Source organism: Crinia signifera, chromosome 7 (assembly GCF_055691185.1).
Source record: "Crinia signifera chromosome 7, ASM5569118v1, whole genome shotgun sequence".
Lineage (NCBI taxonomy): Eukaryota > Metazoa > Chordata > Amphibia > Anura > Myobatrachidae > Crinia > Crinia signifera.
In genome coordinates this window covers 15,198,467-15,216,812 of record NC_139223.1, presented here as the reverse complement: position 1 = coordinate 15,216,812, position 18,346 = coordinate 15,198,467, and the positions used below count along the sequence as shown (strand labels likewise).

General features: G+C 48.7%; 1 protein-coding gene across 2 annotated transcripts in view; it reads right to left on the bottom strand.

Annotated features, from left to right (window-relative positions):
• DOC2A (double C2 domain alpha) overlaps positions 1 to 18,346 on the bottom strand; it is a 132,999-nt gene that overhangs the window by 58,706 nt on the left and 55,947 nt on the right. For both annotated transcript variants that reach the window (XM_083152386.1, XM_083152387.1), the window contains one exon: positions 15,127 to 15,381. In XM_083152386.1, the coding sequence (XP_083008512.1) occupies positions 15,127 to 15,381 (255 nt within the window). The remainder of the gene's footprint in view (positions 1 to 15,126; positions 15,382 to 18,346) is intronic.

Below are 18,346 nucleotides of genomic sequence, written 5' to 3'. Positions count from 1 at the left end.
GTGATGCATTGTAAAAGGCAGGCGGAAACGAAGCAAACGATGAAAACGCAGATATTACTCTTTGGACCAAGATCTTTCATTTGGTGCATGATGCTCAGACAATAACATCATATAAATATATCACTCATAATAGTCGACACTCAACAAGCGAATGAAAGTATAATACCCGCATGGCAAAATACGGGCACAAGATTCACACGCTTGGCGTCCAAGCAGCTTTACACAAGATATATAACAAAACTACAGATATAGAAAATAAAGTATATTCCAGAATGTCAGAATTCCCTATTCTTCGTGATTAGATAATTGTGTGAAATTCAGCGACACCAGTAGACAACCTGAGGTATCTCGCCCACCAGTGTGCTCTCACAATCACGTTCTATACGGTGGCAGCCGGAGGGGGGAACATGCACGTATGACACGTGTGCTCTGTGTATAGGAGGAGGAATTCACCCACACACAGAACATAAGGCAGGTGAGAATGCACCTCATGGCTCAGAGGGGAGTCAGGATCCTGCCCAACTGGGGTTCGGAGACCCGATCAGTATGCCAGGAAGCCACGGAGGGCCAGAAGGTCTTGGCCTATACCTAGAGGAGACAGAGAACAAAATCTGGGACTGAGCTACAAGCCAATGAGCTTTGACTGTGAGCAGGCCGGGTTGTGCCTTACTGTAGCTGTAGGAGACATGCCTGACATTGTGAGTAGCTGTAGGGGGGATTTACTAAGATCGCATGGTACGAATGTACGTATTCTCACCCATTCAATGTCAAATATGGTCGGTAAACTAGCATTGGATGATTTGCTGTATTTATATACGGCAAGCTTAGATAAATACTGGTGTACAAATAAATACACCATCAATAGAATACAGCCGTATATGGCCATGATTTCTATACATTCTTACTGCTGACTTCGGCCTGCAATTCAGCAGAAAATACAAATGGAAAATTGTATTATTTTCCAAGCGTAATTGGCTGAAGCCTGCATGGATCAGTCAGATCAGTCAAATCAGTTATATCAGTCAGATCAGTTATATCAGTCAGATCAGTTTTATCAGTCAGATCAGTTTTATCAGTCAGATCAGTTTTATCAGTCAGATCAGTTTTATCAGTCAGGTCAGTTATATCAGTTATATCAGTCAGATCCGTGTGATGCTTTGTCTGAAAATTAGAAAAAAAATATGCCCCTCCCCTGATTCAGATCTTCTCACTGCATATATACTGAACCTAGTGAGTAGGTTACTGTTGCCCCAGAAAACGTACACCCCCCCACTGCCTAAATCCCCTTGTTATGAAGCCTGCACGGATCAGTCAGATCAGTTATTTCAGTGAGATCAGTTATATCAGGGAGATCATTATATCAGTCAGATCAGTTACATCAGTCAGATCAGTCATATCAGTCAGATCAGTTATATCAGTCAGATCCGTTATATCAGGGAGATCATTATATCAGGGAGATCATTATATCAGTCAGATCAATCAGATCAGTTATATCAGTCAGATCAGTCATATCAGTCAGATCAGTTATATCAGTCAGATCAGTTATATCAGGGAGATCATTATATCAGTCACATCATTCATATCAGTCACATCAGTTATATCAGTCACATTAGTTAGATCATTCAGATCCGTCATATCAGTCATATCAGTCATATCCGTCATATCCATCAGATAAGTTATATCAGTCATATCAATCAGATCAGTTATATCAGTCAGATCCGTGAGATAAGTCAGATCGGTTATATCAGTCAGATCAGTTATATCAGTCACATCAGTCATATCAGTCCCATCACTTATATCAGTCAGATCCGCCTGATCAGTCAGATCAGTCATATCATTCAGATCAGTTATATCAGTGAGATCAGTTATATCAGTCAGATCAGTGACATCAGTTATATCATTCACATCAGTTATATCAGTCAGATCCATCAGATCCGCTAGATCAGTCATATCATTCAGATAAGTTATATCAGTGAGATCAGTTATATCAGTCAGATCAGTTCTATCAGTCATATCAGTCACATAAGTTATATCAGTCAGATCCATCATATCAGTCAGATCCATCATATCAGTCAGATCTGTCATATCAGTCAGATCAGTTATATCAGTGAGATCAGTCATATCAGTCACATCACTTATATCAGTCACATCAGTTATATCAGTCAGATCCGTCATATCAGTCAGATCAGTTATATCAGTCAGATCAGTCATATCATTCAGATCAGTTATATCAGTCACATCAGTTAAATCAGTCACATCAGTTATATTAGTCAGATCAGTCATATCATTCAAATCAGTTATATCAGTGAGATCAGTCATATCAGTCACATCAGTTATATCAGTCACATCAGTCAGATCCGTCATATCAGTCAGATCAGTCAGATCAGTCATATCATTCAGATCAGTTATATCATTCAGATCAGTTATATCTGTGAGATCAGTTATATCAGTCAGATCTGACATATCAGTCAGATCTGTTATATCAATCAGATCAGTCAGATCAGTTACATCAGTCAGATCAGTCACATCAGTCAGATCCGTCATATCAGTCAGATCCGTCATATCAGTCAGATCAGTCATATCTGTGAGATCAGTTATATCAGTCACATCAGTTATATCAGTCAGATCTGACATATCAGTCAGATCTGTTATATCAATCAGATCAGTTACATCAGTCAGATCAGTCATATCATTCAGATCAGTTATATCAGTCAGATTAGTTATATCAGTCATATCAGTTATATCAGTCTGATCAGTCATATCAGTTATGTCAGAGCAGTTATATCAGTCATATCAGTTATATCAATCAGATCAGTTATATCAGTTAGATCAGTTATATCAGTCAGATCAGTTATATCAGTCAGATCAGTCCCATCAGTCACATCACTTATATCAGTCAGATCCGTCTGATCATTCAGATCAGTCATATCATTCAGATCAGCTATATCAGTGAGATTAGTTATATCAGTCAGATCAGTCACATCAGTTATATCAGTCACATCAGTTAAATCATTCACATCAGTTAAATCAGTCAGATCAGTTATATCGGTTATATCAGTCAGATCAGTTATATCGGTTATATCAGTCAGATCAGTTATATCAGTCAGATCAGTTATATCAGTCAGATCAGTTATATCAGTCAGATCAGTTATATCAGTCAAATCAGTTATATCAGTCAGATCAGTTATAGCAGTCAGATCAGTTATATCAGTCAGATCCGTGTCATGCTTTGTCTAAAAATTAGACAAAAAATATGCCCCTCCCCCCGATTCAGATCTTCTCACTGCGTATATACTGAACCTAGTGAGTAGGTTACTGTTGCCCCAGAAAACATACACCCCCCCACTGCCTAAATCGCTATGCTGCGAGCACATGTGTACACTTACACATCCGCTGGCACGTGTCCGCGCACCATCAAACGTCTTCTCCTCTGTCCGCAGCAGAGAGGTCGCCCAGGACTTACTATTCTGCTGCAGGTTTTGTCCGAATTGGGGCTGGCCGCTGACGTCATGTGATGTCATCTACCTGCCCCGAGAAGACAGGGGAGCGGCTGTGTTCCCTGGGGCCCGCCCACGCCCATGAAACGTCTGGTGTCCTCCTGCGGAACGCCCGCTGGCTGCCAAACAATGTGCAGACCCCCCAAGAATAAAAATCTTGCTGTGGGGGTTTGTACATGGGCATTAGCGCAGACCTCCACCATCGGGGATGGGGACGAATTCAGAGTGAGCAGGACTGAATCGGCCCCTAAGCTTGTTGTTAACTGTTTAAACAAAAAATAGTCCCCATTTGGGGGCTGCACAGTTTACCAGAGTCACGAGTGTTCCGGTGCTCGCTTATATCCATGGGGAGAAATAACACGTTTCGTTCAGAAGCGTTGGTCACATGACTGCAGCGGGGACGGGGTTAATACAGCAGAGCGCATTTTCTGCTGAAGTCTGTATGCGGATAATTGGATGCCTGTCTGCACGGACCTGATACAAAGTTTGCTAAAAGTTATGCAAATGTGTGAAATTGCCGGTGGGAGGAACAGACGCGTCCTCGAGGAGAAATGTGCGACACGGCAAATGGGGACATGTTCTGCAAAGCAAAGAGCAAAGTGTTTCCATTGTAACAGCAGAGAAAGTGTTAATGGAAGATGAATGTTTATCTGGAAGCTCAAGCATCTACCTCAGGAATTTATTCAGGTCCATTCGCAAGCGCCCATTCGTTCACAACACGGGGGCGATGTTTTTTCATTAAGCATGCGCACCCAACGTGCTGGGAAGTGAGGTGGTGGCCAATTAACAAATGGGAATGCCTAGCATTTCATGGGCGTGACAGACATGCGGGTGGCGGTCAGCAAGGCTCCCCCTACCCTCCGCTCTGCTCCCCCTACCATCCACCCTCCCTCTGCTCTGCTCCCTCTACCCTCCTCTCTCCCTACGCTCTGCTCCCCCTACCATCTGCCCTCCCTCTGCTCCCTCTACCCTCCGCTCTCCCTCCGCTCTGCTCCCCCCAACCCTCTGCTCCCCCTACCCTCCGCTCTCACTACCCTCTGCTCTGCTCCCCTACCCTCTGCTCTCACTCCGCTCTGCTCCCCCAACCCTCCGCTCTCACTATCCTCTGCTCCCCCTACCATCCGCTCTCCCTCCGCTCTGCTCCCACTACCATCCACTCTCCCTCCACTCTGCTCCCCTAACCCTCCTCTCTTACTACCCTCCGCTCTCACTACCCTCTGCTCTGCTCCCCCTACCCTCCGCTCTCACTACCCTCCGCTCTATCTCCGCTCTGCTCCCCCAACCATCCACTCTTACTACCCTCCGCTCTGCTCCCCTTACCCTCCGCTCTGCTCCCCCTACCCTCTGCTCTCCCTCCGCTCTGCTCCCCCTACCCACTGCTCTCCCTCCACGCTGCTCCCCTTACCCTCCGCTCTCCCTCCATGCTGCTCCCCTTACCCTCCGCTCTCTCTCCGCTCTGCTCCCCCTACCCTCCGCTCTGCTCCCCCTAGCCACAGCTCTCCCTCCGCTCTGCTCCCCCTACCCTCCGCTCTCCCTCCATGCTGCTCCCCTTACCCTCCGCTCTATCTCCGCTCTGCTCCCCTTACCCTCCGCTCTATCTCCGCTCTCCCTCCACGCTGCTCCCCTTACCCTTCGCTCTCTCTCCGCTCTATTCCCTCTACCCTCCGCTCTGCTCCCCCTACCATCCTCTCTTCCTCTGCGCTGCTCCAGTCTCCCTCTGCTCTACTCCCCTACCATCTGCTCTGCTCTCCCTCCGCTCTGCTCCCCCTAGCCTCGGTTCTCCCTCCGTTCTGCTCTCCCTACCCTCCGCTCTCCCTCCACGCTGCTCCCCTTACCCTTCGCTCTCTCTCCGCTCTACTCCCCCTACCCTCCGCTCTGCTCCCCTACCATATGCTCTGCTCTGCCTCCGCTCTGCTCGCCCTAGCCTCCGCTCTCCCTCCGCTCTGCTCCCCCTACCCTCCACTCTCCCTCCGCTCTGCTCCCCCTACCCTCCACTCTCCCTCCGCTCTCCCTCTACTCTGCTCCCCTTACCCTCCGCTCTGGCACAGCATACGCAGCCTAGCAAACAGGTTTGAATCAGGCCCAATCCCAGAAGGAAGACTATCATCCTATTATGAACAAATATGTGACTTAAAGAGAATTTCAGCTGTACAAAGATCAGCAAGTTGGGAACAATCTGCTCAGTGACTTCAGCCCTGATTCTGGTTGGCTCGCTAAGCAGCGGTATTTTACTTGCATCCACATCCATTCACAGGCTAGCGTGCAGGCCCCAAAATCATTCCACGGTCGCTGACCATCGATTGATTTCTACAGTGCTCACAAATTTAAGTCAGTCTCTGCTGACTTAGACTTGCGGCATCCGGCACCGAGAACTTGGCGGGCGTCTGATGTCCGGTGATGTCAGCCGCCCACCCCCAGAAGGCAGGTACCCGCCCATGTTTCTAAGTAGCTGCAACCTGTTAGATGAAGCGCAAAGACTGGACAATACTTCTTTGATATATGCAGGTACCCGCCCACATTTGCATGGGGACGCCCCACGTTTTTATGGGTGCACTCAGCATTTTTGCATGCAAACACCCCCTGCCCCCCCCTTCTGCGAGCGACATGGAGAACAAGTACACGAGAGGTAGATGGATTGTGTCAGAGTCATGTGTATCTTCTGCGGGATGTGGAAGAATTAAAATAAATGTGTGAAACAACATTGGAGAGATGCAGAGCGCGCACAAGTATAAACCGCAGCTTCACCTCTGGTGGTAGAAGGAAGACTGTGAATTAGAGAGAGTCTCTGGCTGAGAAGCCTTGTGGCGTAATATCTCCAGATTCTACAGACTCAATGGGACAAAGACCATGAGGGGGACCGGGATGTGGACCCGATAATCGGGAGAGACTCCCAGCCAGTGTGGGTGGGTAGGCAAGTATGCACTGATCCTTGTGTGACATAAATATCTAAACACAAACAGCAGTTACTACAGGCTGCCATGAAGAGTGACATGCTAGTAATGTAAAGTGACTTGTATAATTAACAGCAGACAATCAGTGAATTGCTTGAACAAGGTTGGATGTTCCAAAAGGATCATTTCTGTCGGCAGCAATTTGACAATGGAGATGTCCTCATTAAATGTCACAGTGCGCAAGAAGGGACTGAAGTATCAAAAAAACAAACTGTGTGGCAAAAGGGAATGAGGTTCCTTGCAGTGACATTTAGATTCCTGATATAGCTTAAGGCAGTGGCGGAACTTGTCAGAGCAGGATTTTGTCTGTGTAGAGATCAGTACGCTAGGAAGCTACTGAGGTCCAGAAGGCCTGAGCCACCAAACTTTAGGACTGAGTTAAATGTTGATGAGAAGAAGCCTGGCCATTGAGCCTTGAATGTGAGAAGACCAGGAGGTGCCTTACTGTACCTATTAGAGACAGACGTGAGACAGCTATGGTAGTCAAGATAAGCTTGAACATTTGCTAGACCTGCAAAGAAGCAGGCATATACTTTTAAAGACTTTCTTTGCATGGGGTGTAATATGAATATGGGGCACTACTGTCAGGTGTGATGTGAATAATTGGCACTACTGTCAGGTATTATGATTAGCCCCTGTTCTATAAGGATAGAACAGGGAACTAGAACAATAAGGTACCTGGAGCAGTTGAAGGATGATCAGAATTAACAAATTACAATAACAAACTAAACTGAATAGGGGACACAAGACTGACAAGAGTAACTGACGATAACCAGGAGCATAGAGGTGAGCATTCAGCCGCGTTTGAAGGGGCGAATTAAGGCCGCCCTAACTCCGGTGCTGCCAGGTCTTACAGGGAAACACTATTGGAATCTAAGGGAAGACAAGAGGTAAACTAACTAAGTAACACTTGAAGGCTACCTGAAAAATGAAGGAAAAATTAGCAATAACCAAACACACAAAATCCAGAATGACCTCATCGCACACACAAGAATAGTGACCTTGTCGCAGATACGAACCAGTGATAAGTGAGCCTCAGAACTGACCTTGTTGATACAAAAGAACATTTGTGATCTCGTCGCAAATAAGAACCAAAGGCAGCCTTGCCGCTAATAAGCGAGCAAACATAAAATAAAAAACCCAGAAGCAACTTATACATAAAACAACAGTATATAAACAGAGGACCTAGCTGCAATGTGTAGAAGGCCAGCAGGACTTACGATACCCTGAGTAAGTGTCAGGAGATGCAGCTTGCTGTAGTGGATTTCAACTGCAGGTGTAGAAACTCCAGACTGGGAATTCCAGACTGGGAGGTTTGCTGGAGACATGAGGCTGGGCCACAACTTGGAGCTCAAACTGGGAAGTGTACAAGGGAACTGCACTGTGTGCCCCTTAATGCTGACACTCACTAGGAGCTCAAGCAGGAAAGTATACCAAGGAGGAGAACAGTGTGCAGCTAATGCTGAACACTCACTGAAAGCTAAACAGGAAGTATCACCGGAGGAGAGCAGCTATCCAGAATCCCTTATGAAGGGTAACCAGCTAATGAGATATCCAGTGCAGGTGGACTGCTGCACAGAGAAACCAGTCAAGGTTGATTAGCAACAGCTTAATAACAAAACCACCACCAGCAGCAGCACACCTGAGGTGTGATGTGAATAAGTAGTACTACATTGTGGTGTAATATGAATAAGTGGCACTACTTTCTGGTGTAATATTTATAAATAGTACTACTGTGTGGTGTAATGTGAATAAATGAATCTGTGGTGTAATATGAATAAGTGGTACTACTACTGTCTGGTGTAATGTGAGTACATAGTACTACTGTATGCTGTAATGTAAATAAAGAGTACTACTGTGAGGTGTAATATGAATAAGTGGTACTACCATGTGGTGTAATATGAATAAATGGCACTACTATCTGGTGTAATGTTAATAAATAGTACTACTGTGTGGTGTAATGTGAATAAATAGTACTACTAACTATGTAGTATAATATGAATACGTGCACTACTGTCTAGTGTAATGTGAATAAATAGTACTACTGTCTGGTGTAATGTGAATAAATAGTACTACTGTGTGGTGTAATGTGAATAAGTGGTACTACTATGTAGTATAATATGAATAAGTGGCACTACTGTCTAGTGTAATGTGAATAAATAGTACTACTGTGTGGTGTAATGTGAATAAATAGTACTACTGTGTGGTATAATATGAATAAGTGGTACTACTATGTGGTGTAATGTGAATTGCTACTATTCTATTGCCATAACCTTTCCCCGTAAGGGACATATTTTGGCTAGGGGGGTGCAACCAATCCTCTTTCTGGCACAGGTCACCAGAAGGTCTAGTTACGACTCTGCCTGGGTGATAGAATGGCTCGGTTACCCATAGCTACAGTATGGCCCTCCCCTGCCGACTCAGCCTACAAGCAAATAGCCAAATATGGTTTATAATCACTGTAGGTATCCATCCTAGTCCTTGCACATTCACACGTACAACAGGGAAGGGCATTGTTGCCCTAAGGTTTATATACATGACCGTAGTAAAAGATGCAAGGAAAACCTGGACTGCACCTGTCTGAGAATCAGGCCCTAAATCACATTAGGAATCAACCTTAAGCTACCAGCACACAGGCCCTGATAACAGATAATCGGGTCAGTAACTAGTGCAGCGCTGACTATCGGGGTATGGTGCCGATGCAGACGTCTTGGTTGGGAGATGACCCCACCCAAGCGGTGATGGAGATGATCAGTCAGTCCTGACTGTGTATAATGTGCCTCGTCTTTGGTCAAACTGACCATGTAGGATCACATTGTAATGCAGATTGATCTGGTGATAGCTTTGGAATTGGATTCCAGCTCTGTTTTACGGAGAGAAGCTTTCAGCGAGACGTTCTCCTGTCTGCAGGTAAAATGCCAGCTCGCCGCGTCAGGGCTGCTCGACCTTAACAGAAGAGAACATTTCCTGAAAGATGGTCAGAAAACAACAAAGTATCATCAGATACTGCAGGACGCAACGATGTCGATGCAGCCAAATGTGTTCTTCACTGAGAGAATGCGTACATCGCATCCGTGCAATGCTAATAAATACAGCAATACCTGTGTAAATGGCATGCTCTGAGGTCACGTCTTGTAATCAGCGACTTCTAATGAGATCACAATAGAGGGAATCCATACAGGGGTCCAGTAAGTATTGTAACCTTCCCCTGCCCCCCTTACCTATAACTATCCATCCCCGCATTTTCTCAATAACCCCCCCCCCCCCCTAACCCTCCCTACCAGGATGCTGGCAATCTGTATACTGGTGTGGACTCCTGCGCAGGATGCCAGGGGTGTGTTCGAGTCTTTGCTGTCTCCTGTATCAGTTGGTGTTGCCAAATTAAGAAGGAGAGAGGTACTGCCCAGGCAGCCACAGTAACAAACTGGTGAATCCTGGGAGGGGTGCAATGTGGATCCCATACAGAAGTGTGCCCAACAATATATGGTGCATGTGCACTAGAGGGCACAGATAAAGATGGCACCGCGGGCGAGTAGGAACCCGCTTCCTGGAGAAAATTATGTAGATATACATAAACAAGTGTTGATTATAGGTTTCGGGGGCGGAGCTAATCTCCGTATCCCGGTGCTTTGTAAAAAATCATTGCTTCTGCATCATCGATGGTGAGAAAACATCTGGTTCTCCCCATCAATGGCAAAAGTATTCAACATTGGTCAGAAACCATCGATTAATTTGAACAATCAATAGTCGATGGCGATCCTTAGTTTGACATCTGCAGCGATAATGTACCAGAGCGACTATACGATACTCAGATGTTTTCCCCCGGACTCCTCATCACAGACCCCACAGTGTGTGAATAAGGCTTGTGTAGATGAATATGTATAACATCTATTAGTCATGTTACTCCTTTATTATGTGAGGGGAAGTCACGTGTGTGACTGCACAACACCACAATTACACGCACAAAGCGTCTGATTAGGGACTGGTAACGGAGTTAGACACGCAGAGGAGGGGGCGGCGGGAGCGGCAGGAAGAGAGTGTACAGGCGGAAAGCGACCTCTTCTCTCCCAGTCACCCCCCCCCCCTCACTATCATCACTGACGCTGAACAGTGTACACAGCATGGGATTGTGCCTGATCCTCTATATACCGCTGTCTGTCTGTATATCTGTCTGTCTGTCTGTCTGTCTAGCTATCTGATTATCTATCTTTCTATCTATCTATCTATCTATCATCTATCTATCTATCTATCTATCTAGCTATCTATCTATCTATCTAGCTATCTGATTATCTATCTATCTGTATATCTATCTATCTATCTATCTATCTATCTGATTATCTATCTATCTATCTATCTATCTATCTATCTATCTATCTGTATATCTATCTATCTATCGCTAGGTAAACACACAAAGATTTATCTGTCAAATCTGTCTGGTGGGAACAAAAACCTGGAAATGTATGAGAGAAAATAACAATCATTCATTTGCTCCCAAATGTTGGTAAACAGATTAAAATAATTGTTTGGTTTATTTCAGGGTTGCCTACCCTCCCGGAATGGCCGGGAGGGTTCCAGAAATCGGGTCCCCCTCCCGGCCCGCTGGAAAGAAGGGCAGCCCTCCTGCATATCCCCCCCAGCTCCCGCGATGTGTCCCTCGGCAGGGGGGTCCGCTGGTAAAATGACGCTAATGCGATCGCGGCATCGCGTTTGCAGCATTTTAGCCCCGCCCCCCGCAGTGCATTGCTTGAAATACCGGCATTGCACGGTGGGGACGGGGCTAAAATTATGTGACGCTGTATGCACGCCCCCCAACAGGGCAACATCTGTGTGGCCACACCCCCGAACCGGCTCTTTTTCACTCCCAGCTATGGCCCCGCCCACCTGCCTAACAGAGCTGGCTGCCCTCTCCCGGAGAGCTCAAAAGTCGGCAAGTATGGTTTAATTTGATAAATCAAATTACTTTAACCAATATATCTGATTGACTACTATTTGTTTTCCAGCCTTTGGGTGCAAATGGTTGAGTCTCATATTCTCCCATACATATCCAGATTTTTGTTGCCACCAGATAGATTGGACAGATAAATCTGTAGGTTTGTACCCAGCATATCTCATATCGCCATCTATCTATCTATCTATCTATCTATCTATCTATCTATCTATCTATCTATCGCCCTGTACACACTCTTATGCTGGGTACACACCAGGACGACTAGGGCCCGATCCCCTCAATCTAGATCCAATTCCGACCAATTGGATGTAGATTGTGTGCTGATTGGGCCCTTTTCTGACCTGCTGTGGACCGATACCGATCCGATGCGCGGTCCCGCGGGTCGGTCGGTCGTTATTGAGATCCTACCTGCTGCAGGTAGGATCTCAATGACGACCATACAGCCGGGTGCGGGTCGCCATCGGATCGGACCCGCTCACGGTGCACATCGTGAGCGGGTCGTGCCCCCCCGCGTCACCGTGAGCGGGTCGGACGAGACACTGACGACCCGCTCACGATGTGCATCGTGAGCGGGTCGCCCTGGTGTGTACCCTACATTAGATTTGCTTTAGATTCAATGCCAGATTAGATTTGGCATTAGATCTGTACTTTTGCATTTGATTCGATTTCGATTTTACAATGTATGCACAATGTACTCATTTGAGTTACTTGATCCAATTCGAGATTTCCTTGGCTGCACAGTAGATTTTTCTATTCGATTTTGAGAAAACGGGAGCGCGCATCGACTCGAATGCAGATATGGATTCGATTTTGCTTCTAGAAGCAAAATCGAATCGAAAACAGGGAAAAATCTAAGCGTGCGTACAGGGCTTATCTATCTATCTAATATCGATCTATCTCATATATAGCTATTTATTTAGAGGTGTACACAAGCTTAGATTTTGACAGAAGCAAAATCAAATCGAATTAAAATCGAATGGTTTTAAAAACCCTTTCGTTCCGCATTCAATTTTATGCGTGCTCCCATTTTCTCTATATCGAAAAGAAAAACAGACTGTGCAGCCAAGGAAATATCAAATTCCATCCAGTAAATCGTACAATGTACCATGAACATACCTCTCAACAGTCCCGATTTTAGCGGGACAGTCCTGATTGTCAGGGCCTGTCCCGCTGTCCCACCCACGGGCGGCAGTGTCCCGCGGTGTGGGGGGGCTGTTGGGAGTCCCCCCTGTCAGCTGCTAAGCAGCGGGGAATAAACGCTGTGCGCATGCGCACAGCGTCTATTCCCGCAGCCAGGGGGCTGGGGGCATGGCTAGAGGCTCACAGAGCCTCTGGGTCATGCCCCCATAGCGGCAAAATGGGGGCATTGCCTCGCGGGGGAGCCACGAGTATAGGCCAAATTTCGATGCGTCTTCGGCGCGCAGCAGCACCGTTCCGGCTGCTGGGCGGCAAAAGTTGAGAGGTATGACCATGAATGTAAATCTATCTATTTATCTATCCCGCTGCCTGACTCCATTAATCAGGGTACACACTGGCCCTTACATTTGCAGCGGCCACCAATTCGCACGGGGACCGATGTTTTGCGTATGTGCAGCAGCATTTTTGTGCATGTGTATACGCTGGGTGTGTGCGAGCGGGGGGTGGAGAGGGGCGTGGGGTGCCGGGCTGGGCGATTAAGCATATGCGAAAAAACGCTGGGCGCACACATGCCAATGTGTCCATGATGCACGGGCAGGGGTCGGACAGCTGGCATAACCAGAGGTCAGCTGCCCGCCCAATTCCCTGCAATTCTACAGGTCAGGACCACCCTTACATAGGCGTGCGTCTTCACCGTCATTCGATGGTCGGCGACCATCAAACGAAGGGGGAGGTTCCCAGGGACTGTGAATGGATGTTCATGTAAAACATCCATTCGCTAGCCACTTGCCAATGGGTGGTGCCGCCTTATCATTCGCAAGGCGGGGTTAGAGTGACTTGCAAGGATGTGAATTTGCATCCATGCGAATCAACCAGAATAAGGGCCACTATGCCATAAATGCCACCGATATGTACAATAACGCTATTGTTGATGATATCATCATGCATATCGCTTGGTGTATACCCGCTGTATCGTTACCTCCAGTTGTTACCGATCCCGCTGTCATCTGAACATAATATCATCAGTGACTGCATGTTCGACGGGGATCCCGGGGATGTCACGGCTTATGGGCTAATTCCAACCGGAATCTGGTATAAGCCGCCCAGTAATCTGGTATAAGCCGCCCAGCCAGAGGGCCATCCCGCCCTGTGCAAGCCTGTGAATTGCTTACAGTGCTGCGATTAGCTGCAATCCCACTCCCAAACCGCTCACAAGCCAATGATTTTCCAGTGTGCACAGTCTGCTGCAATAGGAACACAGGCTGATTGGGTAAAGAGCTGACATCACATGACTTCCCCTCAAACACCTGGGCACACCTGCGTTTTCCCGGACACTCCCAGGAAACAGCCAGTTACCACCCACAGAAGCCGGTGACATCCTGTCCGTCAACTTGCGTACGACCGGCTCTAAAATAAGTATCAGGATTTTACTGCGGGGCGGCGCATGGTTTAAAATATTTATATCCCTGGCTAAGATCCTCTGTATATATACCCCCATACATGTGATCCAAGTACTGACCGGCCAGGATTTGCGCCACAATCCTTTCACTCTGCCTGGGCAGCGGCTCTCGGATTGCTGGGCCCTGCGACTTTGCAGATGAGCAATCAGTTCTGAATCAGCCCCATATGCAGTACGTAGATCAATGTCCATTATTGCAAAAGTTTACACGCCGTTACCAAAGAACTTTTGAAAAAACCCTCTCAGTCATGGGAGTACTCCAAGGGGGAGATTTAGCAGGCCTTGGGGCTAGATGAACCAGGCTTCAAAAAGCAATTGAGAGTAGGGACACCAATCCCGCTGCATACCCCGACCTCCCAACTCAGCTGCCCCGCCCATTTACGTACATGCAGGGCAGACAGTAGCAGTGCAGGGGAGCCCGGTGTCTGCGAGGCCAAGTGGGCGGGTGGCAGCAGCAACAGAGCATGCGGTGCAGCCGGGAGCAGGGATGCGGCCTCTGACTGTCTCGCTGCACAGTGCCGCACACCGGGGTTGGGAACAGACGCGCAGTGTCTGAGCAGGTGCAGTCTAATCTCGAAATCCTGGGATTGGATACAGCAGTCCCGGGATTGAAATCCAGGCAATTTTGGGGCCAAATCCCAGGATCTCGCCAATCCCAGGATTGGCCACCCTAGTTGAGAGTGATAAACAACCAGCCAATCAGCAGCTAACTCTCATGTTACAGGCTGGATTCGAAAAATGGGACAGTACCGGTATAATTGGGAGGTATGGCGTTACCACCATCTGAAGCTTGGTGCATCTGGTCCATGGAGAAGTTTCCCATAGCAACCAATCAGCTCCTACAGTAACTGTAATTTCATAGGCTGAACTAGATAACTGACATAAGTTTATTGTTCTCTACTTTATCTCTCTCCAAGTCTTGATACATCATCCCCTTAATAAGCCACACTACTGCCCCTTATACGCTGTGTTATAAGTACCCTGAACCAAGCAACCAGAACCTCAGTCTTTATAATGCCGTAACAACCAATTCCCCTAACTGGCAGTGTCAGCCACCGCTCTATACCTGCAGCTGTGTTCTGCCCCATTACTGATTTATCACTCTGATTATTGATTAGTAATAGAGGTACGTACTGTCGTCGTCAGACTCGTAGTTGTCCAGGTCAGCAGGGTCATCCGCCGGATTTGTGGGTGGTGGTATGTCCAAGGGTGAGAGGTTGTGGGGCTGCCCTGTTGGCGATAAAGTGCCCTCAGGCCACGGTGTATATCTGGGGAAGTAGTCCGATATCTGCTGGATGGGCCGGATGGGTCCCGGGCACACATTAATGGCCATGTGCTCCTGGATGCTGATGGGAACTTTATCCCCTCGCCGTACTGTCATCAGCCTATCTGTGGACACAAAAGCAAGACCGTGAGAGGCACATGGTGGCAGAGTCATTGTTGCGGGCACTAAGGCACAGAAGCAGGAGGAGGAGTAATGGTGATTGTGGCAGGTGATAGGGCACAGATGCAGGATGAGGAGTAATGGTGATTGTGGTAGGCTCTAGGGCACAAACGCAGGAGGAGGAGTAATGGTGATTGTGGTAGACGCTAGGGCACAGAAGCAGAAGGTGGAGTAATGGTGCTTGTGGCAGGCACTAGGGCACAGAAGCAGAAGGAGGAGTAATGGTGATTGTGGTGGGCACTAGGGCACAGACGCAGGAGGAGGAGTAATGGTGCTTGTGGCAGGCGCTAGGGCACAGAAGCAGAAGGTGGAGTAATGGTGCTTGTGGCAGGCACTAGGGCACAGACACAGGAGGAGGAGCAATGGTGCTTGTGGCAGGTGCTAGGGCACAGATGCAGGAGGAGGAGTAATGGTGCTTGTGGCAGGCGATAGCGCACAGATGCAGGATGAGGAGTAATGGTGCTTGTGGCAGGCGCTAGGGCACAGACACAGGAGGAGGAGTAATGGTGCTTGTGGCAGGCGCTAGGGCACAGATGCAGGAGGAGGAGTAATGGTGCTTGTGGCAGGCGCTAGGGCACAGACACAGGATGAGGAGTAATGGTGCTTGTGGCAGGTACTAGGGCACAGACGCAGGATGAGGAGTAATGGTGCTTGTGGCAGGCGCTAGGGCACAGACGCAGGATGAGGAGTAATGGTGCTTGTGGCAGGTACTAGGGCACAGACGCAGGTGGAGGAGTAATGGTGCTTGTGGCAGGCGCTAGGGCACAGACGCAGGAGGAGGAGTAATGGTGCTTGTGGCGGGCACTAGGGCACAGACGCAGGAGGAGGAGTAATGGTGATTATGGCAGATGCTAGGGCACAGAAGTAGAAGGTGGAGTAATGGTGCTTGTGGCAGGTACTAGGGCACAGATGCAGGAGGAGGACTAATGGTGCTTGTGGCAGGTGCTAGGGCACAGATGCAGGAGGAGGACTAATGGTGCTTGTGGCAGGCACTAGGGCACAGATGCAGGAGGGGTAATGGTGCTTGTGGCAGACGCTAGGGCACAGAAGCAGAAGGTGGAGTAATGGTGCTTGTGGCAGGTGCTAGGGCACAGATGCAGGAGGAGGAGTAATGGTGGTTGTGGCAGGCGCTAGGGCACAGATGCAGGATGAGGAGTAATGGTGCTTGTGGCAGGCGCTAGGGCACAGATGCAGGCTGAGGAGTAATGGTGCTTGTGGCAGTCGCTAGGGCACAGACGCAGGAGGAGGAGTAATGGTGCTTGTGGCAGGCGCTAGGGCACAGACGCAGGAGGAGGAGTAATGGTGCTTGTGGCGGGCACTAGGGCACAGACGCAGGAGGAGGAGTAAGGGTGATTGTGGCAGATGCTAGGGCACAGAAGCAGAAGGTGGAGTAATGGTGCTTGTGGCAGGCGCTAGGGCACAGATGCAGGATGAGGAGTAATGGTGCTTGTGGCAGATGCTAGGGTACAGATGCAGGAGGAGGAGTAATGGTGCTTGTGGCAGGCGCTAGGGCACAGATGCAGGAGGAGGAGTAATGGTGCTTGTGGCAGGCGCTAGGGCACAGACGCAGGAGGAGGAGTAATGGTGCTTGTGGCAGGTGCTAGGGCACAGAAGCAGAAGGAGGAGTAATGGTGCTTGTGGCAGGCGCTAGGGCACAGACGCAGGAGGAGGAGTAATGGTGCTTGTGGCAGGTGCTAGGGCACAGAAGCAGAAGGAGGAGTAATGGTGCTTGTGGCAGGTGCTAGGGCACAGAAGCAGGAGGTGGAGTAATGGTGCTTGTGGCAGATGCTAGGGCACAGATGCAGGAGGAGGAGTAATGGTGCTTGTGGCAGGCGCTAGGGCACAGACGCAGGAGGAGGAGTAATGGTGCTTGTGGCAGGTGCTAGGGCACAGAAGCAGAAGGAGGAGTAATGGTGCTTGTGGCAGGTGCTAGGGCACAGAAGCAGAAGGAGGAGTAATGGTGCCTGCCTAGGTCCCATAAATATATCGTGGTTGTCCAACATGTTTTCGAGAGGAGCACTGTGTGCATAACGCATAACATCATGACATAGCAGGAGGATGGAGTGCAGCAGGTAGCAGGGGACCAGGAGGATGGGGTGCAGCAGGGGAGCAGGAGGATGGAGTGCAGCAGGTAGCAGGGTATTAGGAGTATGTAGTGTAGCAGGTAGCAGGGAACCAAGAGGATGCAGTGTAACAGGTACAGTAGCAGAGGACCAGGAGGTTTGAGTGCAGCAGGTAGCAGGGGAGCAGGGGGATAGAGTGCAGCATTAGGCAGGGGATCAGGAAGATGGAGTGCAGCAGGTAGCAGGGTACCAGGAGGATGGAGTACAGCAGGTAGCAGGGGTGCAGGAGGATGGAGTGCAGCAGGTAGCAGGGGGATAGAGTGAATCATTAGGCAGGGGATCAGGAGGATTGAGTGCAGCAGGTAGCAGGAGGATGGAGTGCAGCAGGTAGCTGGTAGCAGAAGGATGGAGTGCAGCAGGTAGCAAGGGAACAGGAGGATGGAGTGCAGCAGGAGGATGGAGTGCAGCAGGTAGTAGGGGAGCAGGAGGATGGAGTGCAGCAGGTAGCAGGGGAGCAGGAGGATGCAGTGCAGCAGGAATATGGAGTGTAGCAGGTAGCAGGGTATCATGAGAATGGAGTGCAGCAGGTGGTGAGGCACCAGGAGGATGGAGTGCAGCAGGTAGCAGGAGGATGGAGTGCAGCAGGTAACAGGGGAGCAGGAGGAATCAGTGCAGCAGGTAGCGGGGTATCAGGAGGATGGAGTGCAGCAGGTAGCAGGAGGATGGAGTGCAGCAGGTAACAGGGGAGCAGGAGGATGGAGTGCAGCAGAGTATCAGGAGGATGGAGAACAGCAGCAGGTAGCAGGGTATCGGGAGTATGGAGTGCAGCAGGTAGCAGGAGGATGGA